Genomic DNA, 26,208 nt, shown 5'->3' with positions numbered 1-26,208 from the left:
GCCGGACTCGTAGTCCGTGCCGCTCATCACTCTTTCCGTCACACAGCGCACACGGACAGAAAGACACACGCTCACGGCAATGAATTACGGGGCACACGCGATGAGTTGCACTGCGTCTACATCATGCAAAAACTACACACACAAAAAAAACTAAAAGAAAAGGAAAAGATAACTCAACAGTGACGGAGAAAAATGGCACAGTATGGCCAATATGATCTATACCAGGGAGTAGTAAAATACCGGTATTTTACGGCTCCCTGGTCTATACCGCCGCACTGCGGCAGGGTGACGTGAACTACATCCACAGTCAATGCACATACCCACGAGTCTGTATAGGCAGACTAGTGGTGGATCAACAGGCCGCTCCAGTGACGGTTCCATCACAGAACGGCTGCTGGAGCAGACTCGGAGACGGGATTCTTGAGCAGGACTATGTAATGCGCGAAATAATGCATAACATCACATCAATGACCATGCACTGAGCCAGTCACCATGCATGCTTGTGTCCGTCTTGAATCATGTAGGGAATTCCCCCTAGCATGTTCTAGTAATGATGCGTACTGAAATCTAGACCAAATTCAGATCCGTATAATTAATGAGCATACATGCCCATACGTGAGAAAACCTGGACACAGACACCATGTAATGAACAATTGTTAGAGGTTAGATGTCCACTAAAGCGCATACTTTTATCATTGAGTAACTGCATTCCTAGTAAAACTGATGTTGAACTGGTCAATATTCGGCTCACTTCGGGACAAACGTGGCCAGCGCCGCGCTTATTCCACGGCGGAAAGGCGTGCGAGCGCCCATGCCCAGCGCCTCGATCGCCGAGCAGTCCAGCTGGCAGTCGTGCGGCCGCGGCACCGCACTGGTATCCGCCGCCGTGTCCGCTACCAAGTGACCTGTGCAGCAGCAGCAGCAGACACATGCCGACATACAAGCATTCCAATCACAGAGGCAGCCTGTGTGTCTTAACCTGCTAGAGAGTGCTCGATACGTGTGATAGCCAGAGCGCAGTGCACACGAAGCCATGCTTTCCTTTTCAATAACCTCCAGGCTCTTCACCAACCGCGAGCTGGTTACAGTTACTGTATTTTCGTTTGTTCTGCTTTGTTTTCGGTGCGTTACCGGCACGGCCGGACACTGAGACCTCTTGGTCAATGGAGTAGCCTCGCCAGCACAGCTACGCCTGCAATTGTAGCGACCACCATCCAATGCCTATTCTTTCCCCACCTGATTCTAGCTGTTCTCGTATCTCACTTCCTGATCTCGTCTTGCTTACGTTTCAATCTCATCTATCCCGGTCACGGTGGCGGTGGTTCTGTACTGTCAAGTAAAACAAATGTTGACCAAAAAAGATGACCGGCCGTCTCTAGAACAGGTGGGTCTCTCGGTAAAAGGAGTGGTTGCTAGGCAGTACACTAGCATACTGACCAACCACCAAAATCTAAATCCCTTGACAAGCCATGCAGAATCCCTGGATGGCACAAAAACAAGCTATAAATAGCTTTTCCCGCCAAAAAACGTTTTATTCTGCAGATCTGCGTACAGCACAGTTCGACCCTGCAGTGCAGGTCGATCAGTCGGCGCCCGCCTGTCACAGTGCAGATCTTGCAGGCTAGGCTGGTCAGGTCTTGAAAGTGCCGTCCACAGTCCGAAGTGCGAATGGGCACCGTAGACCTACATATTTTTGAAAAAACCGGGACATTCGAGGCGAATCGATCATGGAGTTTTAAGGAAAATCCTGGATCAGACAAAACTGTGACTTTTCCGGGAGTTTGCTTGAAATCCCCGGGACCCCGGGAGTAGTGTTGATTTCCCGGAATTTTCCCGGGAAATCCGGGAGGGTTGGCCAGTATGCATTAGGCAGTACATTTTCTCAATATGCGAAAACCCCACCGTAGCCATCCATTATACCCATACATCCTCACAACACACTCCAAGCGGTCTCTGGGCTACACCAGTCACTGAAAAGAAAGGCAAAAGCATCCATATAATATAGGCGGTGGTTGCTAGGCAGTAGTTGCAATGGACTTGCAGACTATACGAGCACTTCTTCGGTCTTACCTGTCTCCAGTCCGAACTCATCAGCCATGGCAATGGCCATGTCATACTTGGTAAGCATCTCATTGCCCGCCCAATGGTAGGTATGCAAGGTCGCCGTGCTGCCACTCGGCGCTGCCTCCTCACCACCAGCACTGCTGCCGCCTGGGCCGGCTAGAGAACGGTCAGCAAGGTTCCTGCACACCACCGCCACGTCGTTGACATGCGTGGGATAGCGCCGCTGCACATGATTCACCTGCCATTGGATATTGCACGCACGCACGCACGCACACACACACACACACACACACACACACACACACACACACACACACACACACACACACACACATACACACACACACACACCTGTACTGGTACTTGATCACCACCAAAACTGGTCCCGTGGGTCTCCCCGGGAGAGGAGGGGAGAGACTCAAGAGGAATCTCGGAAAGATGACTTAATCGGCTATTGACCCGCCCAATGGCCAGCACCCCCGGAAATCCCTAAAACTCTGGGTGGACACACACACACGAATGTTACATCCGAAGCACCGATGGCAACATTGAACAACGTTGGACGCTATGTGCACTCTATGCAACTTACTTTGCTGCCGTCTTTCTTGGACAGAACGGTCTTCAGCAGCACCGTCACGGCACTCTCGTCCAGAGTTTCCACCGTACCGTACAGCACCGGCACACGCAATATGCACCCGCGCAGGTTGGCCGTCTCTCGCACGGCCTCCTCTCCGGCCAGCTTGGACCTGCACAGCATGATTGTAACGTTACAGTAAACCCTGTCAAGGTGACCACGCGGATAAAGCGACCACCTGTCCTAGAAGATCACTGAAACCAGGAACAAGGGATGCTTTTTTTCCAGTCAAATGACCCTGGATAAGGAGACCACCTGGTAACAGAGACCACATTTTGAAGGTCCCTTGAGCGGTCGTCTTAGACAGGTTTCACTGGATACGTTTGCGTCGGCACAGGTGGGCAATAGCAGAATAAAATGTGAAGCGCACAGCATTGTAAATGCGGCAGTCGAGGACTAAGCTAAACGGCCAGTACATGTACTCGCAACGGAAACATTTCACACGACGCATGGCACTGGTACACCGCCACAATCTTTCGTCAAGTTTAGATAGTGCCGGCCAGGCCCATAAGATGCAGATTATGGCTCGTGTGCTGCACCCGGCGTGCTGCTACTGCTGCTGCTGCTGCCTGCTACGGAGTATATAGAGGTTATGCGAATAATCTCATCAAGATTTTCAAGGGGACACAAGTACAGTGAAACTTGTCTAAGACGACCGCTCAATTGACATTCAAAACGTGGTCTCTGTTACCAGGTGGTCTCCTTGTCCAGGGTCCTTTGGCTGGAAGTAGCATCCCTTGGTCCTGGTTTCAGTGGTCTTTGGGGACAGGTGGTCTCCTTATCCAAATGGCTGCCTCGACAGGTTTCGACTGCATACGGGCGCGAATCAGCAATTTTGTGTATGGGCGCTAAGCATGCAGTGTGAGTTGCTAGCACATGTGCAGCCCTGTGCCATGAGTCTGCGACTTCGCCGAAGCATCTCAACTGATTATGTACAGTCAACTTCGCTAATAACGACTGCGGATATAACGACAATTCGCGAATAACGACAGAATGTCCATGCCCAGAGCAAAGTTCCATCCAACTGTAATACATAATGAGACTTCGGGTATAACGACACTTCGCGAATAAGGACACTTTTTTGATGCCCCGCCGAGTGTCGTTATAAACACAGTTGACTGTAATCGCATAACCTCTACAGTTTTGAGGAAATCAACAGCGCTGTGCCCATTCGAGGCCGATTCCAAATTTAACCGGTCCATTTGTAGTTGGTAAATAACTCACGTTATCACGCAGAGTCCGGGCAACCCTAGCCTATTCGACGGTCAGGGCCGTGAAACCCGGCCCGGCCACTCAGTTCGTGCAAACGGGGATTTTCGTCGTTCACTTCTCAGGTCAAGGGTCTCATTCACCCGTCGGCTGAAATCCCAGTGCAACGGGTATGTCAATGAATGGGCGGGCTGCCATTGGGCTGCCAGCCTAAAAAAAACAGTGGGTAGTGCATTGTGTTGTGTGCATTGTGTTGTGTGCATTGTGTTGTGTGCATCGGTGCGCTCACCTTCCATAAGAGTTCAATGGGTTAGGCTTGGCGTCACAGTGATATGGTGGCTGTGTTCCATCAAACACGTAGTCGGTGGAAATATACACCAGGTAGATACCCCGGGATGCACACTCGCTGGCTAGCTGTCGCGTAGCGGTGACGTTCAGAGCTTCGGTTGCGTCGGCCTGCTTCTCCACCACATCGGGCCGGCGCTCGGCCGCAGCATGAACCACTACCTCCGGCTTGGCATCAGCGAGTACCGCTTGCACTGCGGCCAAATCCCTCAAATCCACCTTGCGCAGGTCACCGGAGATCCGGGAGAAAGCCAAGCCGGTGACTGTCCACGCGTGGGCAGCAAACTCAGACACGACTTGACGACCGAGCAAGCCAGACCCACCAGTCACGAGCACCCGCCTGCTGTTGCTGGCCATTGTGGAGTTGGCTTTCCAAGGCTACTTCTGCCGGGGTTCTGAACCGCCTGGATCTTGGCGTGGCGATGGGAGCACGAACGCCAACCACTGCGCGACTGATGGAAAAATAAATCAACTGTCGTCTGTGTGCTTTTGATGGTTTGCCACATGCAGAGTAACTCAAGCGGTGTTTCCCCTTTCGGCAACACTTCGTCGAGATCCAGTTCACCGCAGCCTGGTCCTTACTTTACTCGTGCACTCAAACACTCGTGCAAGTCACGGTAATATCCATCGTCCATCCCGAAAGATTTCAGCGGACTCCGTGGCGCAACGGTAGCGCGTCTGACTCCAGATCAGAAGGTTGCGTGTTCGAATCACGTCGGGGTCATGCAAACTTTTTTCTTCTCCTTCAAGCCAGCTTTCACTGTCTCTGCAGATCAGAGTGCAGGATGAGATCGAGACATGATCAGCTTGTGTCTGGCGCGAGCTGGACTTGCATTCAAACTAATTTTTATCTTCACATATTAAAATATCTTTTTGTGTTTCTTCCCCCGCCTCTGAGTCCTGGCGAAGCTGCTCTTGATGTCGGACATGGATGCTGAAAACTCAGAAAGAGAGGTAACGATGCACTCTGTACTTTTTCACACATACTAAACTTTCGGAAGTGAGAAGTTCAGGTCACAGGTGGAATTCAGGACAATGCATTATTCCCCTTTTGTATTTCGTATCATGCGAAGTCATGTGATACCGTACAGTCTTACGAAATGACTACTAGTATGTGATAGAGGGAGAGGCTTGTGTGAACCACCATGTAGACACCGATGAGAAAAGGATACAACTTTGAATACAAGCTGCATGCTATCCTACTACTGGTGCATAGACGTGTGTAGCGGCATATGAGACCAGACTAGCGTAATTCGCCATTCGCGCTATTTTGCCCTCTAGGTACAGCCAACACCGACATTACAGGTGGTGCGAATGCAGTGCAAGCCTGTAGTCGTAAGCCGTGGCTTCCATTACTCATCCGAAAATGGTGTACCGACAAATTCCGCTTTTGCGGAGTTGCATACCAATCTGGTACATGTGCTCTTGGTACTACTACCACGATGGAAAATGAAATGCGACGTCATATAGCGGCCCAGTGGCTGTGTGACCCTGGCATTACGGACACCAGCGGGCTGTGTGACGGTGCCCCCAACTCCGCTCCTTGTTACCCGTGGGGTTGGATTTCACACATCACTGCAGTACGTAACATACAGCTGCGGCGACTCCAAGCGAGAGGAAACCGATCTCGTGAACACGGTAGCTCCGTACCGCAGCCCCGTGTTCACCGCATAGCATATGCCATGCACGTACTGCCAGGGACTGTGCAGTCACTGATACCTTTCTCCTCTCCTCTCTAAACCCCTTTTTTCACTCCATTCTCAAATTCGCTTCTATGCCATTGGGTTTGTGCTTGCAAATTCAAAATAAAGAAATACATACATGCATACTGAAAAGTCTGAAATTGGTCATGCTTCATGAGGCCCAATGACTATGCTATGGTTGCATTGCCACAGCAGCTGTACGGTGTTGGACCAACTTGCCTCGTCTCGCCGCACCGTACCGTATAAGGATAGGGTTTTCGGTTATGGTATACCGTAAAGCACCGTTGATCCGCCCCCGCTCTAATTCTCGCCTGTGAAGCGACGTTGGTGTACGCAACGAAATACGATGTTGAACCGACGCATGTACTGCCGTACACAATACGTGCGAGTGCAGGATGAAAATGTGCGCAATCCAGTATGCCAAGTCTGATCTTCCGCCGTGTTGTACATCGTACTGCACTTGACAGCCTTGATCTAATTCCCGCCCCCTGCCGAAAAACCAGCTGGGAAGCGACACGGCGCGGGGGGGGCGGATCAACGGTACTTTACGGTATATCCGGTCGTAAATATCACATCACTGCCTGGACAATGAATGAGAGGAAGACGAGACATGCGTGCAGTGATCATTGTCCCCGTGTACAGAAGCACGCCTCTGTCCGGGCGCAGCGGGATCGAAGTGTGTGACGGGGGGACACGATCTCTGTGCTTTGCCGAAGTCGTGCACAATCAGTGTGTACTAGTGTTGCGGCTTGTCACGTTGTGCTCATGTTGTTCCGCCGACAATGCGACTGTGTGTATGTATGCTGTCCAGGGCGGCGCTAAGCTATGGGGTGGTCGCTTCACGTCCGGTGGGGCCGGCACCAACGCCCTGATGGAGTCGTTCAACGCGTCGATTCGCTTCGATCGCAGGATGTGGCGCGAGGACATACAGGTAGGGAAAGTTAGGGGTTTCCCCATGGCCGTCGGAACAGCTACAGTCACTGCTAAAAGTTCCTTGCACTTCTTCATTGATGACCGCTTTTTGTTTATTTATTTTTTTACGAAGACCACATGATCTTCAGCTAGGGAAGCACACACAACATGCTTTGCTTATGTCTTGACACCTTCCATGGTTAATTTTCGGTATGGCGAGCTTCTCCATTCTCTGTTGCTCTCTTTAGCAGAAGTAGTCACTGATGAATTCTGGAGAAAGCTTTTGGTCATAAGGACTAGGTGTCTGTTGGCCGTGGATGGGTTGTATTTCTTTCCAATAGTGTTCTTTTGTGTTATTTTGCTTATTTAATACATGTGTGTTTGTGATGCAGGGTAGTAAAGCATACGCTACTGCCATCAGTAAGGTGGGCGTCATCACGCCTGATGAATGCGAGCAGATCCAAGCAGGTCTGGACCGCGTGAGTCGGCATTTGCTGTCCCGCTGTGTGTGTGTGTGCGCGCGTGTGTGTGTGTGTGTGTGCGCGCGTGTGTGTGTATGTGTGTGTGTGTTTTGCTTCCACGTGCGTGTGTGTCTTCTTTTGTCGTTTGTCCATATCTGTGCCTGTCTTTTGGATCTTGAGGAATGACCCAGTCTTAATCCAATGGTGTAGCTACAAGACTTAGTACTGTAAACCGTGAAATTATTGCGATGGTCTAATTTCTGCGAAATTCGCGACCGCGTGGAAATCGCGAAATTTAGACAGCGCGAAAAGGAGATCCATGAAAGGTTTAGCAAGAATGCCACAGGTTTAGCAAGAATGCCATTCTGCAATCGCAAAATTAAAACCTCGCAAACCTGTCCGGATTCTGAAAACTCGAACTAAAAACGCCGCGAAAATTTCACGCTTTACAGTAGTCACATGTGCAGTGTGTTAATCCCATGGTGTAGCTACAGTAGTCACATGTGCAGTGTGTTAATCCCATGGTGTAGCTACAAGTAGTCACATGTGCAGTGTGTTAATCCCATGGTGTAGCTACAAGTAGTTACATGTGCAGTGTGTTAATCCCATGGTGTAGCTACAAGTAGTTACATACACAGTCTGTCTTCTAGTACAGCTCTGATCTAATGTCGGTTTTTGCTGTTGTGTTCATCTGCGCGTGCTCTTGAGCCTTTGAGGACACGATCTCTCTGTATTTGAAATGTATGAATAGTATCATGGTCATGTACAGGTGATATGGACGTGTCTAAATCTGCACTAGTTGAAGACTGTGCGTTGCATTCACCTCTGTGCTCTGCGCGCTGCTGTTGCTGCAGGTTGCTGCTGACTGGGAGCAAGACCGCTTTGACATACTGCAGTCGGACGAGGACATTCACACTGCCAATGAGCGGAAGCTGCGGGTAAGATGCGTCTCTGCGCTTTCTTCTCTCGGTTGTCTTGACCTCAATGACTACTGCAATAAGAAACCACCTGTCTGTCAGAGACCATCTACCGTATTTTCCGGAGTATAAGTTGCACTTTGAACACTCAAAATTCACCCCAAAAGGGGGGTGGGGGTGCGGCTTATGTTGTTGACCTGTGTACTGTGGTGGTGTGTGTGATTTTATACACCTAGTTTGATCTGCTCCTACCTGCAGGAGTATATTGGTCAGGTGGCACTGAAGTTGCATACTGGTCGTAGCCGAAATGATCAGGTATGGCCGCATGGTGTGTGTGTGTGTGTGTGTGTGTGTGTGTGTGTGTGTGCACGTGCACATGCACGTGCACGTGCAATCATGCCTGCCCGTCATGACAATACAAATTCTCGCGAGGAGGGCATTGATGGCTGCAGTTAGAGACATTAGAGAGGTTCCGCACTACGTAAAGTTGAGCTACTTTACGTTAGTGGGCGGGAAAAACCCGTGAATTCGCGAGTTTGCACTCCACTTACGGAAAGTTGTCTTCGGAGAGTACGTAGATAGGGCTCTGATAACGTAGCTGGTCCGTAAGTGGATTGGGGTACAAATTTATGACTCTCTCCCCAGGTCGATCTGGTCGTACACTGCCGCGTTCGGAGTTGCCAAGGGCAGCTACGTGATTTGAAAACTCCGTATGACGGAACCCAGATGCGCATGCAGTTTACGTAAGACTTTCCGTAGATCGACTACGTTTTTTTATTAACGTAATTACGTTGTGCGGAACCTCTCTATTGCTGTGTTGCCACACCTGCCGACATGTCAGTAGCCTGCCGATTTTGGAGGCATGTCACAACCTGCCGACAATTGACCTTCTCCTGCTGACAGCAGCCATGAAAATGCCCAATGTTGGCCTTCTGCTTGGTTTAAAAGTCAGGATCCAGATTTTGTGCTACAGTGGTCGCTATGAGTGTTTCCATAGCTCCCTCCTCAGGTGCTAAGTGAAATCATCCTCTGGGGGGGGGGAGGGGGGGGGGGGGGGAATCGGAAAGTCAGTCCGAGTCGCACTCAGAACTGTGAAATTTTTGTCGCATGGGTGCGTGTGTATACTGGGGCTATTATGAATGGGGGACCTGGGACAAAGCCCCGGATGGTGCATTTTTCATCCTACTGATATTTGGCTAAAGTGATGTGGCAACACTGCTATTGTCTCCAACGCTAGTAACAGTGGATTGTTGAATGGTGTTTGTTTTACATGACCAATACCATGTCATGTTCACATGGAGGGAAAGTGGCTGAAACGATCATGTTCTGCTGACATCCCAGGTACCTGTGCTAAGCCGGTTTAAGTTGCTTATGATTTAAAACTGCAATTTCTGCCAATGTTGTGAAAAGCAACGAGGACGAGTCAGCAAATTGTAATTCCATTTCTTGTGATGCCAGCCCTGTTTGATGCTGTTCTTCTCTTCAATGCCGGCTATCATCTTGTTTGCCTTCACTGCTTTCACTGATGGCTGTGATGATGCTGGCAGGTCTCCACCGACATGAGGTGAGACTGGTAGTTTATCTGCATTTATTTTCGCTCACTCCGATCGCCCGTTTTCAGCGTATGCTAGTATTGACCTTTCCCACAGCTTTGCCCGTGCCGATCATGACACACACCACTGCAGTATTGAGCTCAAACGAGTTGTTCAGCTGCTGTGCTCTGCAGACAAAGTTCATAGCTCTTTTATGTGCTTATTGCATAGACTACATACAGTCCATTCATCGGAAACTGTCCCGCTAGCTTTTGAAAGTCCGATTAGGGCCGAATTGAGGATCAAAAACCCACTTTAAATCTCAAAAATCTGGGTTTTGGATCTGCTGCTCCATACATTTTGCTATGGTATACCTGTCCCAATTTTGTAAAACCTGGCTGAATTTCTATTTCCCTGTTCTTCGACTTTTCTGGCCTCAAATGTGGCTAGGAGTAATTGCACGGGCCACACAATGCAGGATGTACTGTTGCTTTCACAATATCTACAGCTATGTGCAGGAGACACCAAAAAGTTCGGGTGCCAGTTTCCAATGAATGGACTGTAATCATGCATGTGTATCGTCACATGACCTATCTATACATTCAGACCTCGCTTATCCGGTCCTCTTTTATCCGGATCCCGCGCCATCCGGAAGAAAATCGTTGGTTACCGATTTACAGCATATGCCGTGCATGCATACAGTGTGCCTGTTCGATTATCCGGCTCCCTCGCCTGTCCAGATATTTTTTTGTGGAAAATGGATGTGTGCTGTTATGCGAAGTCTGACTGTAATCTCCACACCACTGCATATACTGTGTCTTCTACATGTACTGTATCTTCTACGTGTACTGTATCTTCTACATGTACTGTATCTTCTACATGTACTGTATCTTCTACATGTATTGTGTCTTCTACTTAGGTTGTGGGTTAGACAACGGGTGGCTGAGCTGCGTGGCTACCTGGTGGAATTCATCGGCGTGTGTCGCAAGCGTGCTGAAGAGTAAGCTCTCCTGTCGCCGTCCACAGCATAGTGATATAGTGTGTGCGTGTGTCTGTGTGTGGGTATGGGGACAGTGTATGTGTGTGGGTAAAGGGGGGGGGGGGGGGGGGGGGGGAGTGAGGGGTGTGCGTGTGTCGCTCGCTCACTCACTTACTCGTTTGCTCAATTACTGTGTGTATGTGTATGTATGTGTGTGTACAGGGAGATAGATGTTCTGATGCCCGGCTACACGCATTTACAGGTTAGTGTAGGAGTTGCTTGTGCTGCTGCTGCTGCTGCTGGAACTGCTGTTGTGTATCCTTTACACTGTGTTTCCTATGCACACTGTAATGTCGCGTATCCAAGTAGGTGCTTACTGCCGTATAAGTCAGGGTTCAAGCCAGGCTTCTATTCAAGTTAGTTATGCTTCTATCTAAAACATGCTTGTATGTCAACATGATCAGTCTACACTGTCACCCATGTGCATGTACTGTGCAAGTACTGTGCAAGTACTGTGCAAGTACTGTGCATGTACTGTGCATGTACTGTGCAAGTACTGTGCAAGTACTGTGCAAGTACTGTGCATGTACTGTGCAAGTACTGTGCAAGTACTGTGCAAGTACTGTGCATGTACTGTGCATGTACTGTGCAAGTACTGTGCAAGTACTGTGCAAGTACTGTGCAAGTACTGTGCAAGTACTGTGCAAGTACTGTGCAAGTACTGTGCAAGTACTGTGCAAGTACTGTGCATGTACTGTGCATGTACTGTGCAAGTACTGTGCAAGTACTGTGCAAGTACTGTGCAAGTACTGTGCAAGTACTGTGCAAGTACTGTGCATGTACTGTGCAAGTACTGTGCAAGTACTGTGCATGTACTGTGCAAGTACTGTGCAAGTACGTGTGTGCGTGTAGCTTGCAGTGTACCATACTCGGCCCGTAGTTGTACGTTGTGTCGAGTTGCAACATCTTGGCTCGAAAAGAAACGCGGCTTCTACCAAACGTGCATGAAAAAGTGCCAACTCCTGTCCATTGTTCTGGCGGCATAATCCGCCGCACGCCTCGCAACAGAACAACCATCTATGCGATTAAGCTGTGAGTACCGGTTTGAGCAACTGAGCTCCACATACACTGCACTAGCACACTACTATTTCTATCAGGGACGTTTAGCAACGCGAAAGTTCGAAAGAAACTTCGAATCTGGGAATGAGTACAGAAACAAAGGTCGAAACTTCGAAAACTTTTAAAAGCGGCAGTGATTTGCGAAAGTTATGTTCTCTTTCGTCGGTACGCACTTGACGACTGGTAGTAGTAAATTTACAGCCCCCTGCTTGAGACTGAGCTGCATGTACGGCATGGTACTATAGAATTCGAATAACTTCAAGAGAAAGTCATTTCGCGGCGTCCTGTTGCTCGTGCCTGTTTTGGTGTGCTGTTGTGCAGCGCGCCCAGGTTGTTCGCTGGAGCCACTGGGTGCTGAGGTAGGTAACAGATTACTCTACTAACAATATGGCTTCTACAAGCCTGGAGAGCATGCAGTATAGATGTACGGCCCAGGCACTGGCAGTGTGCGTCTTGTAACCTGCTAGACAGCTCAATGCGCGTGTTAGGAAGAGCACAGTACACACGAGGTACATAAATTTAAGTATGGGCTTATCTATTTGTTGTAACTCAGAGAGAGAGAGTTTCATGGTTCAACAACCAATCATTAGACAACAACGAAGGAGATAGGAAGCAGTGTGGGTGTGGAGCTAAACACAGTATAGATCATAGATGTACATGTACAGTGCATGCTGCATGTGCGTTCAGCCTTGATGGTGGCTCTATTCACCGCGGTAACTTTTGTCATTGTTAACGTGGTCCTTGCCACCTAGACATTGAGGAATATGCCATGGCTCCCATCGACAAAGCACACAGTGACTCGCTCTGTTCCTTCTCAGTTCACTCATGGACATAGAAATGCCCGAAATGTTTGTGAATGGAAAAGATGAAACGTGGAATTGTGCTCTCTTTTCTTTTCTAGTTTTGCCTGGCCTATGAAACGCTATGTGGAGCAGCTTGACGAGATAGCGGCGCGTGTCAACGTCATGAGCCTTGGAAGGTACCACACTACAGTGTTGGCAAATGAAATCCAACCCCGTGCGTACAGGAGACTCACACTGCCTCTCATCTCAGTGCACGGCCCTAGTGCTCGTAGTGCAGGGGCCACGCAGCCCACTCAGCTCTTATACCCATGAGGCTGGATTTCAGTTGTGCTACATGTACATTGCATACCCCGTTCAGCGGTATTGTTGTTCTTGTGACAGTGTACATTTGAACACCATCCATCTGCTCTTTTTTAAAAATCTTTCAATATTAAATATTGAAAGATAAAAAAAGTTATGTACCTTCTCTTGAGACCTCTCCTTTCGGAGACTGGACATTTGTTAAAGGTGTTGCATGTTTCTTGTGTTGCTAGCGGTGCTATTGCCGGAAATGCTTTCGGCGTGGATCGGGAAGCTCTTGCTGAAGGTAAATAGCGTCTTTCTCTTCCTCTCTCCTCTTTTCTCTCTCTCTCTCTCTCTCTCTCTCTCTCTATCTCTATCTCTCTCTCTCTTCTCTCTCTCTCTCTCTCTCTCTCTCTCTCTCTCTCTCTCTCTCTCTCTCTCTCTCTCTCTCTCTCTCTCTCTCTCTCTCTCTCTCTCTCTCTCTCTCTCTCTCTCTCTCTCTCTCTCTCTCTCTCTCTCTCTCTCTCTCTCTCTCTCTCTCTCTCTCTCTCTCGCTCTCAAAAATATTCAGTCGATGTTTGATCGCCATACTTGGAATGAGACTGTGACTACACTAAAGTTTGTTGGCACAAGTCGAGCTGCAATGGAAATTACTAAAAATAATCCCGCGAATAATAGCCGTTTTGCGATACATGTGCATGTATGTGACACCCGTTTTCTTTTTGTTCGCATTTTCTTTTTCTTTTTTTGTGACTTGCTGGATTGTTTAGACCTCGGTTTCAATGGTGTGACTGAGAACAGTATGGATGCCACTGGGGACCGCGACTTTGTTGGTAAGACTGGGTAGTGTATTGAGAGGGACGGTGGAGGGGGTTGGGGACGGGGGCAGGGGTGACCTGTAGTAATCTCTCTTTAGGATGTGCGGACATCTTACGGAAGCAGGCTGAGGCGGGAGGCTGATTACCGGTACAATGTTATTGTGTCTATGGCATAGGCATGACCAGTTCAGTGTGAGCGTCAACGTTCTTGAATACCGAATCTCCTGCGCTTTTGAGCACCTCGATGTCATCCCCTTTTTGCTGGTTCAAGTTTCATTTGTCGGCACTGCCCGAATGTGATCTTTCCTTGTCATGATGTTCAACTTGCCTTCCTTGCCACTTGTCTGCCACCGTTGTTAAAGCTGGCCACATTATTTAGGAATGGGTTTGCTCCCCACACTGGAGCTTGCGCTTTTCCGCCGACTTGACTTGACACTTGAATGACTCATGAGTTCTCGAGTGTTCTGGATGGCAGTTATGAGTTATTCAAGTGTCAAGTCAAGTCGGCGGAAAAGCGCGAGCTCCAGTGTGGGGAGCAAACCCTTGACTAAAAAATCATCGCCGAAGTCGCTTCCACTAATTCGCACATCACTTTGCTTTCTTTGGCTATTGTGGCAGTGATTGTGTTGTCGTGGGTGCATGTGTGCACGCTTGTGTGTTTGTGTGTTCGAGTCCCGGTGGTGTGACTGATGATTTTTTCTTTCTTTCATATCTGGCTTGCAAGTGTTGAGTTTCGGAGAGAAAAGAGCAGTACGTGGCATGTGGCCTCTAATTTCCTAAAAAACTTTGAAATTCTCCGTGAAGTCCAAAATTTGAAAATACAATAATAATAATAATAATAATAATAATAATAATAATAATAACAGCTTGCATGTACCCCATGGGTGAGATCACCCATGGGGCTAACGCATCTGTCGGCAAAAAGAGTTAGAGAAAACGAGAAATACATGACATACACACCTTCCCAATTCTGTTATTGCAGGGAAAACTACCTCGATTCCACCATGAGCCCAGGCATGAGGAATATAATATTAAGTACAGAATGTTATTCACCAAAAAGATATTTGAGTAAGAGCAGATATTTTTAGCGCGATAAGTTAGTACATTGATTCACAATGCCGAGCCAAGCTTCCCTGTCTTGAGATATAGCTTCCGCTTCGGCAATGGAAACGTTTATTGTCTTTAAGACATTCTTGATGTTGTCGATCCATCTGGTTACGGGGCGTCCTCTGGGCTTTTTGATGTCTTTGGTGTCGATTGAAAGTCTTAGAGCTTTGTAGGATGTTGAGTCACTGCCTTCTCTGATTACATGGCCGAACCATAACAAGCGCCGTTCCCTGCATGTTCTGGTGATAGGCAATTGGTTGGACAGCTTGTATAAGTTTTTATTCGATACTTTTTGGGGATACACTACGCCAAGAATGGATCGTAGTTTGCGTCGATGCCACGTGTCGAGCCTGTTTCCGAGTGCTGCTGTCAAGGTCCACAGACCACAGTTGTATAATAGAACCGGAAGGATAAGTGTGGTAAACATAAGCATTCTAGATAATAAAGTGTGTCTCTTCCAGGCTATAGTGCCAAACGCTCGATCAGCGGCATTGATACGGTTCTCGATGTCACTTCCAGATCCCAAGAGACTTCCGAGTAGTTTCGTCTTTCTCCATGCGTCATCATCCTTGGAAGGAGTTACAAATTGAGTTTTTGTTAAATTTAGTCTCAGGTCATCATGGGCGAATATTGGCTCACATTTCGCTGCAGCGGCCACCACAGCATCACGATCAGTGTCATGTATTGTGGTGTCATCTGCATACTGTGAGAAATGAGTAGGCAGGCATGAAGGGGAGGTGCAGGCTGCTCTCACCTGCCTCATCGCACCTTCTGCGTAAACAATGAACATGGCCGGAGACATCGGGTCTCCCTGAACCACGCCGATATTGGTCGAGAAGGGAGCACTGAGCTGCCCAGCAATCTTCACCCTAGCTGTCGTATCGGAGACTAGCAATTTCATCATTGAGGTGGGTGCACCCGAAGCGGCCATTCGATCGAGCGCCTTGCCACGGTTCACTGTGTCGAATGCACCGCTGAAAACGAGTAATGCTGCCGAATAGTTCCAATTTCCGAGCAGAGCCCTCTCACACAGAGACCTCACACAGAAAACCCCGTCAGCCGTTGAGCGACCTGGTCTGAAACCGGCTTGTGACTCGTCCACAAATTGCTGAATATTGGTGCTAATTCTCTTTGTGATTATGGTTGTAAGGACTTTCCGAACCACTGACAATAGCACTACTGGTCTGTAACTCTTCGGGGCTCCTTTCGGTTTGCCATTTTTGTATATTGGCACAATAATTCCAGTAGTCATGTCTGCTGGGCAGTGCTGTAATTGGCGAATGACATTGAAAAATGAGGACAGCCAACCAGCTAGAATGTCAGAACCTGCACGCAACACCTCACTGCTAATTCCATCCTGACCGACTGCTCCGCCTACTTTTTGCTTCTGTATCGCTGCACGAACGTCTTCTGTTGAGAAAGGCCCATCATCCCCGACACCAGTCGCCGGCTGATGAACCGGTTTGCACGGCATGCTGGAATCGTAGAAAATTGATGAATAGTATTCACCAAATTTCTGGAGGTTCCAACCAATGTCCGGGATGATCCTTCCATCAGCATCAGCCAGTTGGACGGGTGGTGTATTGTCACCCGCTCTCAGTTTGCGTAGATTGTTAAGTGCATCCAGCTTAGTGGCTGATAGTTCCATCCGCAGCCCAGCTATCGTCTTCTCTGTGTAGAGTGTTACCAAACTAGCTCGTTCACCCCCGTGCAACCACACATCAGCGCAACCTGAACAACCATTATTGGTTACACGAGTAGATTATCATTATAAATTGGGAGAGCAAAATATGAATTACAAATCGAAGCAAACCTCCATGACTAACCACCTCTAAAGCCAAAAAGATCCGCCGAAAATACAAGCTGGCATGCCTGCATGCATGCATGTACAAAGTCATCATACAAGATGTACAACGCTAGCGTATACTACTGATGTACAGAAACACGTGCACAGTCCGCAACAGACCAAGATTCAAAAGATAAATAATAAATAAATTACTTGAACGAAGAGAACATTGATGAAGCGTAATTATTACTAAAACGGAAAGTACTGCGAAGCAGTTGTACAGTTCAGAAATACATCGAAGTACAAAGAGGAATTAAACATCGAATCAACTGAATAACATGTTGTCAAAACAAACAGTTCTTCGTCTTCAAGAGCTTGAACTCTGCTGCCTTCTTCTCTGCCTCAAGCACCGTCTTCTCTGCCTCGAGCACTGCTGTCTTCTTCTCTGCCTCGAGCACTGCTGTGCGTCTATGGCACACAATAATATACCTGCACACACACACACACACACACACACACACACACACACACACACACACACAACACACACACACACACACACACACACACACACACACACACACACACACACACGCACACACACACACACACACGCACACACACACGCACACACACACACACATTGCACCGTTTGCTGCTGTTGGGTGCTGTCATTGCAGCTGAGTTTCTGATGTGGTCATCCCTGGTCATGGCACGCCTCAGGTGAGAGACCACACTGTATTGTTGTGCAAGGGGCAATTGAACTCAGTACATGTACAGTGCATCATTATGCCATTTCCACCATCTTCGTCGCCGCCACCACCGCCTCTGTGGCCACCACCACCAAAATGTACTTGCATGCGTTGGAGTTGTATACATATGCTCTTATTTCAAAATGATTTTTTGCGCACGCGCAAAAATATGTTAGCACAGAAGGCGCATGCTCTGTTCCCAACAAATTAGGGGTGAAACGAGTGCCAAAATTGGGGACTCAAGTACTCTTTGAAGAAACGAGCGAGTATTCGAGCGAGTACGAGTATTGTACTGACAACATAAAACAATGCACTGCACACACTCTCGCACCACCCAACGTAGTACACCCGCTGCACATGTAGTCTTGCATGCAGCATGGTGCAGGACATCGTCTGAACTACTGTCCTTTGCTGGTAAGTAGGGACAAGCAATAATTTGGCGCTTGCATGGACCATCAGTACCAGTCAGGGTAACAGAAATGCTTGATGTACATGCATACAATACACTGTGCATAGGACACTTCGAGTATTTTGCAAAACGAGTACTCGCTCGTTTCAAATTTTCGAGCGAGCGCTCGAGTATTCGATATACTCGTTTCACCCCTACAACAAATTCTCACGCGCTCATTGTTCTCCGAAGTCCGCTGTTCCTGATTTCAGTTCTTGCTGTGTCCGCATTGGCAGTGGATTTCTTTCTCAAGCCACCCACCCACTCCACTATTGTCATCATCCTGTTTCCTGTTCTAGTTCTCTCCTGTCCGTATCCATTATCATACCGGCCTACAATAACTTCACCGATGCCGTCTACCGGCGAAACTCTGTAAATACACGGAGGGAAGTCAACCTTGCTTACCAGGCTCCTCATACGGCTCATTCAGCCTCTCACACGCAGACGGCTCACTCAGCCTCTCAATACGGCTCACTCTGCCTCCATACGGCTCACTCAGCCTCCGCAGCAGGGCCCTGCCCAGCTGCCATGCACACACATTCACACAGCTTTAAGCTGTCACTCACTCGGAGCCTGGCAAAGTAATTGACAAACCCTCCTATTCCCCAAACTGGTTGCTCGTTGTGTGAGTGCGGCATCCAGATGCTTGTGTTAACCAACGCTTTGCAGGTCCAACCTCCATGACAAGTGATAAGGGTGTTTACCCCGTCTGTCCACGTGAGAAAGCAGCCATTGCCTGTTTGGTCATACACACGTGCACCTGGCTAGCTCCTGGCCTTCATGATTAAAATCGCTGCGTGGCAACCTGTAGATTCGCCCACCCGTTGCCAACCAAACGCACTCGCCCACCCATTGCCAACCAAACGCATCCTGATACCGTCAATTTAAACTCATCACTGATTAAACAGGACGCATTGCAAGTGGCATGTGAGAACACCCTTGGAAACCAGACAGATGAAGTCCTGCCCTGTTTGCAGGATGGTATGTTTGCAACACTGGTGTAGTTCAGCCATAGTGCATTCTGAATTTCTGATTGAATCTCCTTGCCAAAAGTGTTTGTTTGTTTGTGTGTGTGTGTGTGTGTATATATATGTGTGTGTGTGTGTATGTGTGTGTGTGTGTGTATGTGTGTGTGTGTGTAAATGTGTGTGTGTGTGTGTGTGTGTAAATGTGTGTGTGTGTGCGTGTGCGTGCGTGCGTGTGTATGCATGCGTGTGCATGTTCTTCCATGTGTATGTGTGTTTTGTGTTTTTTTTGTACTGCAGCAAGTGGGCCGAGGACCTGCTGTTGTTCAGTAGTAAAGAGTTTAATTTTGTGGCCATTGCCGACCAGTACAGGTACAGACTAGAGACGAGACTAGAGACTAGAGTGGTGTGCTGCTGCAACTTCCCTGTGCAGAACCGCCGATTGCAGCACGATGTACCCACTGCCTCTTTCAGTCTTTTTTTGCAGCTGCAAATGCGAAATCGTTCTTGGGCACAGCGCTGCAGTTTTTCGTGTGTTTTTTGGGGCCCTATGCCTGTACAGATACTGAGGATAACGTTGCATTTTATTGGCCATTTTAATGGAAATGTGTTTCCGACAGGTTTCTTGTTTGTCTCTCTAGAACTGTCTAAGCTGGGTAATACTAATGTAAGCAGAGCCGTATCGGAGGCAGTCCGAGGCACATACATACACACAGTAGTCCTGTATTTTATGTACCGTATGAGACCATGGTTAATAATTTTATCCATTGCTTCATGTTCATCCTAGCGAATTTGGACCGTCTGCTATGTGTGTGTTTTTTTGTCGGTATGTGCATGTGTGTGCGTGTGTGCGTGCGTATGTGTGCGCGTGTGTGTGTGTGTGTGTGTGTGTGTGTGTGTGTGTTTCTCTCATGATGACAGCACTGGGAGCAGTCTGATGCCGCAGAAGAAGAATGCCGACAGTCTGGAGTTGATCCGCGGCAAGGCTGGACGTGTATTCGGACATGTACGTATTGTTACATGCAACCCAGGCACTACACAAGACCAAGACACACTTGTCAGATAGGGAAAACTCAAGACTTGTATATCACTCGTTCAGAGCAAGACAAGACAACAAAACAACAGGCATGCGCATATGCATGCAGGCAACGTAAGTAATAAGATAACAACTTATGACGCGTTTGTACAACGCTTGCTCAGATATCACATCCCTCCACCATCAGATGGAAACGACCAGAATAACAGAAATACATAGACTGTGTCGTGGCAGCAAATAATCTGATAAGACGAACTACAGATCAAGGCGGACAGGAGCCTTTACAGAACGAGAAGAACTGCGCATAGATACGACAGGACTAGAACCACTAGACTGGTTAGAAGTAGATTCAGGAACAGATAAATCAGCATTCTCACGGATCTCATCATGTACAATTGAGCCAGGCAGTGACATAGACTCATTCGGCGGAACACTAGGTAGAGCAGTTGAAGACGGTAGAGCTGTGGTAGAAGGTAAAGCTCTGGAATATGGAAGCTGTGGTGCTGACGTGGCAGTTGAAGCATCTTGCACCGACTCAGCAGGAAGGCGTTTCTTCAGGTGGTCAGAGTGACGCTTCCAGACTCTGTTATCAACAAGACGAATCGTGAATGTTAGAGGACCAAGCTGTTCTTCCACGGTGCCAGCTATCCACTTCGGTGAGGAGTTGAAATTCATTGCCCAGACGGCATCACCACAATAGAACTGGTATGCATTTGCACCACCACGATCATGGGCAGTGCACTGTTTGTCCAAGACTTTCTTGCCGCTGTCCGGGAACACGAGATCCAGACGTGAGCGGGGACGATGTTCCTTCCAAAGTAGCTCAAACGGAGAACGACCCGTTGTTGACTGCGGCGTCATTCTGTGTTCTCTGATCTGATGGAAGGCTGTCATCTGGGTCGGATAGGTCCTCGAATAAATCCTGAACTTCTAGACCCGCGAAGTGCAAGAGCAGTGCTTTTGAACGCTTCTTGTTCGTAATGTCCTTTCCCGTCAGATAATAGTCAAAGGCTCGAACCCATTTTGTCCACCTCAGAGCCACTTGAGATGGGGGTCCGGACGTGTCGAATGGTGGAAGACGGTCACGATCTCCCTCCATCGCGCAGGACGTTGTCTTCGTCGCCAAATTGTTACATGCAACCCAGGCACTACACAAGACCAAGACACACTTGTCAGATAGGGAAAACTCAAGACTTGTATATCACTCGTTCAGAGCAAGACAAGACAACAAAACAACAGGCATGCGCATATGCATGCAGGCAACCTAAGTAATAAGATAACAACTTATGACGCGTTTGTACAACGCTTGCTCAGATATCACACGTATGTCACCCAGCACCAGTAGGAGAATTATCACTCTGCTCTGAAGTAGAAGAACCCGTTTGTCTAACGTGCTGTGCATATTCACTCTACAAGAGCCGTATTGTCTAAGGTGCTGTGCATGGTGATTGTATTCTACTTTGCTGTAGTATTTTATTTTAAGTCGCAAGTACTAACAAGTAATTGGTTACAAGCCCGATTACAAGAGAGCGAATGTGAGGAGGGACTATTTGAATACCGTAAAGTCTTGTATAAAAGCCGCACTTGAATAGAAGCCGCCCTCGAATAGAAGCCGCAATTTTGGGCCCATCAAACCACACATAAACCTGGTTTTAGTGTTGACATACATAGAAATACCTGTCTTGTATAGAAGCCTGTCTCATATAGAAGCCTGCAAAATTTCACCAAGAAAGTCATAGAAGCCGCGGCTTTTATTACATTACAAGACTTTACGGTAGTATTAAAAAGGGGGAAACGGAAGAGACGGGAGTATCCTGCTGAATGGAAGGTGCCGTACACTGACTATGGCAATGCAGCAATGACGACGGCGACAACGACGACAGCGACGACAACATACAAGCTACCCCAGGGTGTGTGGAAGTATGTACTGTCTATGGACTTCAGGAGTTGCTGAGCCGTAGGGAGTACAGTCAGACCTCGCTTATTCGGTCCTCTTTCATTTGGATCCCTCGCCATCCGGAAGAAAATAGCTGCTTACAGATTTACAGCATACGTGATGCATCCAATGTAACTGATGTTCGGTTATCCGGTTCCCTCGCCTGTCCGGATATATTTGTGGAAAACTGATGCGTGCGGTTAAGCGAGGTCTGACTGTATACGGACATCACTGGGCAAGTTGTTGCAGGCAACGGTTCCACAAACTGGGAATCGTCGTCGCTTGCCAGACTGTGACCAAGTGTAAGACTACAGTACTAGTACAGTGAAACCTGTCAAGGAGACCACCTGGTAACAGAGACCACATTTTGAAGGTCCCTTGAGCGGTCTCCTTGACAGGTTTCACTGTACAGTATAACCTGTCAAGGAGACCACTCGGATAAGGCGACCACCTGTCCTAGAAGACCACTGGAACCAGGACCAAGGGATGCTGTTTCCAGTCAAATGACCCTGGATAAGGAGACCACCTGGTAACTGAGACCACGTTTTGAAGGTCCCTTGAGCGGTCGTCTTAGACAGGTTTCACTGTACCTGTCTCAGAGGATCACTGCTACCAGCACTGAAAGGCATCATTTCCAGTCATTTGAACCTGGATAGAGGAACCAGCTGTACATGTGATCATGTTCTAGGGTGCCATGAGTGGTCGGATTAGGCACATGTCACTGTAACTATGAGAGTTGCTTTGATTTGTGTGTTTCTGTGCACGTATGTGCGTACGTGTGTCTGTGCATGTCCATGCATATGCGTATGTGCCTGTATACGTGTGTATGTGTGTCCTTGCAGAGCTGTGGGTTCCTCATGACACTGAAGGTACGCTGGCTTTGCTCTTGACTTCCACATGGGGTCGTACACGAGAATGTAGATGCAGTACAGATGAACTCACGCACAATGTACTTCAACTAGTAGATCTACATACATGACATGATGTACTCTGATAAAGCGTACACTTGCTTGGTACGGGCAGTGTCCAGGGTACGGGGGTATTTCCTCCACGTTGAAGTACGCTAGGATAAGAAGTACTTTGAATACTAAGCACGCTTTCCTGGTGCCCATGGCAGTACGTGATGCTGAAGAAGGCTGTAGAAGGTGTGGGACAGTTAACCAATGTCAGGCAGTGTCCTGGTGTACATGTACTACTGGTACTTGCATTGACTTGATCATCCCCTACTAGCTGGACCAGCCTCATGGAGAGTACAGCATACAGTCAATGTGTGTCCTGCCTTTCCAGTTGAGTACGTTGCAGCTTGTCTGAATGATTTGTTTTGTCCGTGCCACTCACTTGTATGTTGACATGCTGCTGCTGCTGCTGTCGTCGTTGTCATTGTTGTTGTCGTTGTCATTGTTGTCGTCGTTGTCATTGTTGTTGTCGTCGTCATCATCTTCTTCGTTGTCGTCGTCGTCTTCGTTGCTGCTACTGTTGTTCTTCTCTGTCTGTCGTTGGTACAGGGCCTGCCGAGTACGTACTGTAAGGACTTGCAGGAGGACAAGGAGATGTTGTTTGACGGAATGGACACGATGCATGCCATTGTGCAGATTGCTAGCGGGGTGCTGGCCACGCTGACGGTAAGAAGTGTTTCTGAGGATGGTCTATCCGCCTCGGTTGGGCTGTGCTTCGGCTATCTGTGTGTGCGGGCTTGCGTGTGTGTGTGTGGGGGGGGGGGGGCGGCATGTCATGCATATGCGCACCATACATGCGCGTTGAGTAATCTTGCTTACCAAGTAGCTTATACCTGCCATGTCCGTGCTACGTGTGCACACACAGGTTGACAGCGAGAAGATGTCCTCGGCTCTGAGTCCGGACATGCTGGCCACCGATCTAGCCTACTATCTGGTCCGCAAAGGTGTAAGTAATGACAAAATGCAGTGTTGTGACGTTCAGTCTTCTACCATTGTACTGTGCTGTTGGGTTTCATGATCTGCCGCCGTAATATAGTCCACCACTACCAGAGCAAGGGATGTGCAAGATCTGGGTGCCCATTAAGTCAGATTTATCTTGTACAGCTCTATCAGGGGCGTCGGAACCGGTGCGGCAGGTGTGGCCAGAGCCGCACCAATAATTTCATCTTGCGATCTTTGAAGCAACGGAATATGGGTTACTTGGGCCCAATTTCCCTAAAATTTTCCCGGAGGAGGAGGACCCCTGGGCCCTCCACCCATTCATGGCCGCACCAATGTCGCATACCTTCCGACGCCCCTGTCTATGTACAGATGTAAAACATGATGGTACCGGTATGTTTGTTTGTTGTACATGCCGTGTGTGTGTGTGCGTGTGTGTGCGTGTGTGTGTGTGTGTGTGTGCGTGCGTGTGTGTGCTGTACAGGTACCGTTCCGTGATGCTCACTCGTTGTCCGGCTCAGCCGTGGCTCTGGCTGAGAAGTCTGCCATTGCCCTGTCCAGCTTGACAGTGGAGCAGCTAAAGACTATCAGGTCAGTCAGTGTACACGCTATAGTACCAGCAGGTCCAGCGCATCACAGTAGCAGTCACATGACTGTACACACACAATTATGTACTCTTGACGCTACAAGTCCCTGATGTGCGCGTACGTACCCACTCTCATCATTTCCTGTTTTTGTGCTCTGGTACATTGTGTGTGTGTGTGTGTGTACGTGTGTGTGTGTGTGTGTGTGGGCGCGCGTGTGTGTGTGTGTGTGTGTGTGTGTGTGTGTGTGTACGTGTGTGTGTGTGTGTGTGTGGGCGCGCGTGTGTGTGTGTGTGTGTGTGTGTGTGTGTGTGTGTGTGTGTGTGTGTGTGTGTGTGTGTGTGTGTGTGTGTGTGTGTGAGGTGTGTGTGTGCGTGTGCGGGTGTGTGGTGTGTGTGTGTGTGTGTGTGTGTGTGTGGTGTGTGTGCGTGCGCGCATGTGTGTGTGGTGTGTGTACGTACGTATGTACGTGTGTACGTGTGTGCAGTGAGGTATTTGAAGACGACGTCCGGTCCGTGTGGAACTATACGTCCAGTACGGAGCAGTACTCGTCGACCGGGGGAACCAGCCGCCGTGCAGTCCAGGAGCAGGTGGACAAGCTTGCCGCATGGCTCACCTCACCAGCTCCCCGGTAGCCATGTAATCATACCCCAGGCTGTGGCGGTACACTGCCTGCAGTCTGTGTGCTACATACACCCTGAGTCTACCGGTATTTGAAACTCTGAAGGTCGATCACCAGTCTTGTAACTTATGCTACTGTTAACTTGTAAGCCCCTGAAGCACTTTAATTAAAGGTAACTTTGGTGACAGCGCCTAAATGCCGGCCAGCCATTGGTGTTATGACTGTGATGATCGGCGGGGTGTGCCGGAGCTCACAGTTCTTCTCGGGATTATTATTTCCTTGCTGCGGGCCTCCACAAACCAGCCTGCCCAGTCGTTGTGGCCTCCCTGCCCACAATAACACCTCACACTTTTACAAGCATGCATGCGCATGCGCTGTTGTAGCTGCTAAACGTGATGAAAGGAAAGGAAATTTCGTGCTTCATCATGTCATCGTGTTAAGCTCATGCGCACGTCACCAAAGTCTGCCAAGCATCTTGCTCCAGCTAGGGAGTGACTGAGTGTTCTGTCCTGGGACTCCTGTACATTATGTCGTTGCCGTTTTACACAAGGGCCGAGCCCCAACGCCCACACCAAGCAGCACCAAGAGTTCTACTCCTGGTTTATTACCACACGGCAACACACAGAACAATCTCGCTTCAAATAGCTTTCCTCATCCTTTATTTTTTAGATAACCACATCGAAGTGTCGTTCCGAATTTATAACACATTTCCTTTCTTCCAAAAGCAGTTTCTCTTTTCTTTACTCAATCTGTTCTTTATGGAATATGATTTTTGTTTACCTGTCCTTGGCTACACAAAATGAAAACCTCAATTTTTGTTTACATAATCATACCGGAACAATGTCTCTTTGCGTACAAGCAAGAGCACATGAATGTTTTCATCTACTCTTGGTACAAGTACCATACCCGCAACGAGTGTGGAGCTCAGGCTGCGTTCGTTTTTAGCTACCTGGTAGAGTAGAGTAGAGTCACTCTACCGATAGAGGTAGATAGATAGTCCTTCCACTCATTTGTGCAGGATCGAAATATTGGTGAGTTGTCCATCATACCCCAAGAGTACATGAATCGTGATGGGTTTCATGATGTAACTGTACTTGTTTGACCATACAACATTTATGCACCATGCAATGTCACTCAGGGGTCAATGGAGATGCTTTGCGCCAGGGAGTTGTAAAATCCCTGCTTTGCGCCAGGGAGTCGTAAAATCCCTGCTTTGCGCATTACATCATAAAAACAACAAAGGTGTAGGTAGTACTGCCGGCACAGCATTGAATTTGACACCGAGGCTGAACGCTCTGA

General features: G+C 48.5%; 2 protein-coding genes and 1 non-coding gene across 4 annotated transcripts; 2 read left to right on the top strand and 1 right to left on the bottom strand.

The window, feature by feature from the left end:
- Positions 1–84: 84 nt before the first annotated feature.
- On the bottom strand, positions 85–4,704 carry LOC135812703 (methionine adenosyltransferase 2 subunit beta-like). The gene is made up of 4 exons (XM_065325974.1): positions 4,197–4,704; positions 2,654–2,810; positions 2,071–2,302; positions 85–905 (listed from the first exon to the last, which is right to left on the bottom strand). The coding sequence occupies exons 1-4, from the start codon at positions 4,607–4,609 to the stop codon at positions 748–750; spliced, it is 960 nt and encodes a 319-aa protein (XP_065182046.1). The 5' UTR covers positions 4,610–4,704; the 3' UTR covers positions 85–747.
- On the top strand, positions 4,698–25,782 carry LOC135812689 (argininosuccinate lyase-like). Of its 2 annotated transcripts, XR_010552925.1 has the most exons (21): positions 4,698–5,206; positions 6,767–6,886; positions 7,260–7,346; positions 8,183–8,266; positions 8,504–8,560; positions 9,793–9,809; positions 10,697–10,777; positions 10,979–11,018; positions 12,197–12,234; positions 12,777–12,854; positions 13,212–13,264; positions 13,731–13,793; positions 17,352–17,394; positions 19,137–19,208; positions 19,758–19,842; positions 22,651–22,677; positions 23,314–23,430; positions 23,630–23,710; positions 24,188–24,294; positions 24,775–25,081; positions 25,372–25,782. XR_010552925.1 is itself a non-coding variant. In XM_065325964.1 (20 exons), the coding sequence occupies exons 1-20, from the start codon at positions 5,171–5,173 to the stop codon at positions 24,920–24,922; spliced, it is 1,434 nt and encodes a 477-aa protein (XP_065182036.1). In that variant the 5' UTR covers positions 4,698–5,170; the 3' UTR covers positions 24,923–25,782. The 2 variants fall into 2 exon arrangements, 1 of the variants encoding a protein (XP_065182036.1); XM_065325964.1 differs by having other exon boundaries at positions 24,775–25,782.
- Trnaw-cca (transfer RNA tryptophan (anticodon CCA)) lies at positions 4,905–4,976 on the top strand. The gene has a single exon. It is a non-coding gene; the product is annotated as a tRNA-Trp (tRNA).
- Positions 25,783–26,208: the final 426 nt, after the last annotated feature.

This window comes from Sycon ciliatum, chromosome 1, assembly GCF_964019385.1.
Source record: "Sycon ciliatum chromosome 1, ocSycCili1.1, whole genome shotgun sequence".
NCBI lineage: Eukaryota > Metazoa > Porifera > Calcarea > Leucosolenida > Sycettidae > Sycon > Sycon ciliatum.
The sequence above is the reverse complement of the archived record's forward strand: the minus strand, read 5'-3'. Positions and strand labels throughout refer to the sequence as shown.

Bases quoted from the DNA above. Each gene is read 5' to 3' on its own strand.
- LOC135812689 (XM_065325964.1), top strand. From the start codon at position 5,171: ATGTCGGACATGGATGCTGAAAACTCAGAAAGAGAG. The intron at 19,843-22,650 runs GTACGTATTGTT...GTGTCCTTGCAG, and splicing joins CTGGACGTGTATTCGGACAT to AGCTGTGGGTTCCTCATGAC. The intron at 23,711-24,187 runs GTAAGTAATGAC...TGTGCTGTACAG, and splicing joins ACTATCTGGTCCGCAAAGGT to GTACCGTTCCGTGATGCTCA.
- LOC135812703 (XM_065325974.1), bottom strand. From the start codon at position 4,609: ATGGCCAGCAACAGCAGGCGGGTGCTCGTGACTGGTGGGTCTGGCTTG. The intron at 2,811-4,196 runs GTGAGCGCACCG...CATGCTGTGCAG, and splicing joins CCATTGAACTCTTATGGAAG to GTCCAAGCTGGCCGGAGAGG. The intron at 906-2,070 runs GTAAGACCGAAG...GCTGCTGCACAG, and splicing joins TGAGTTCGGACTGGAGACAG to GTCACTTGGTAGCGGACACG.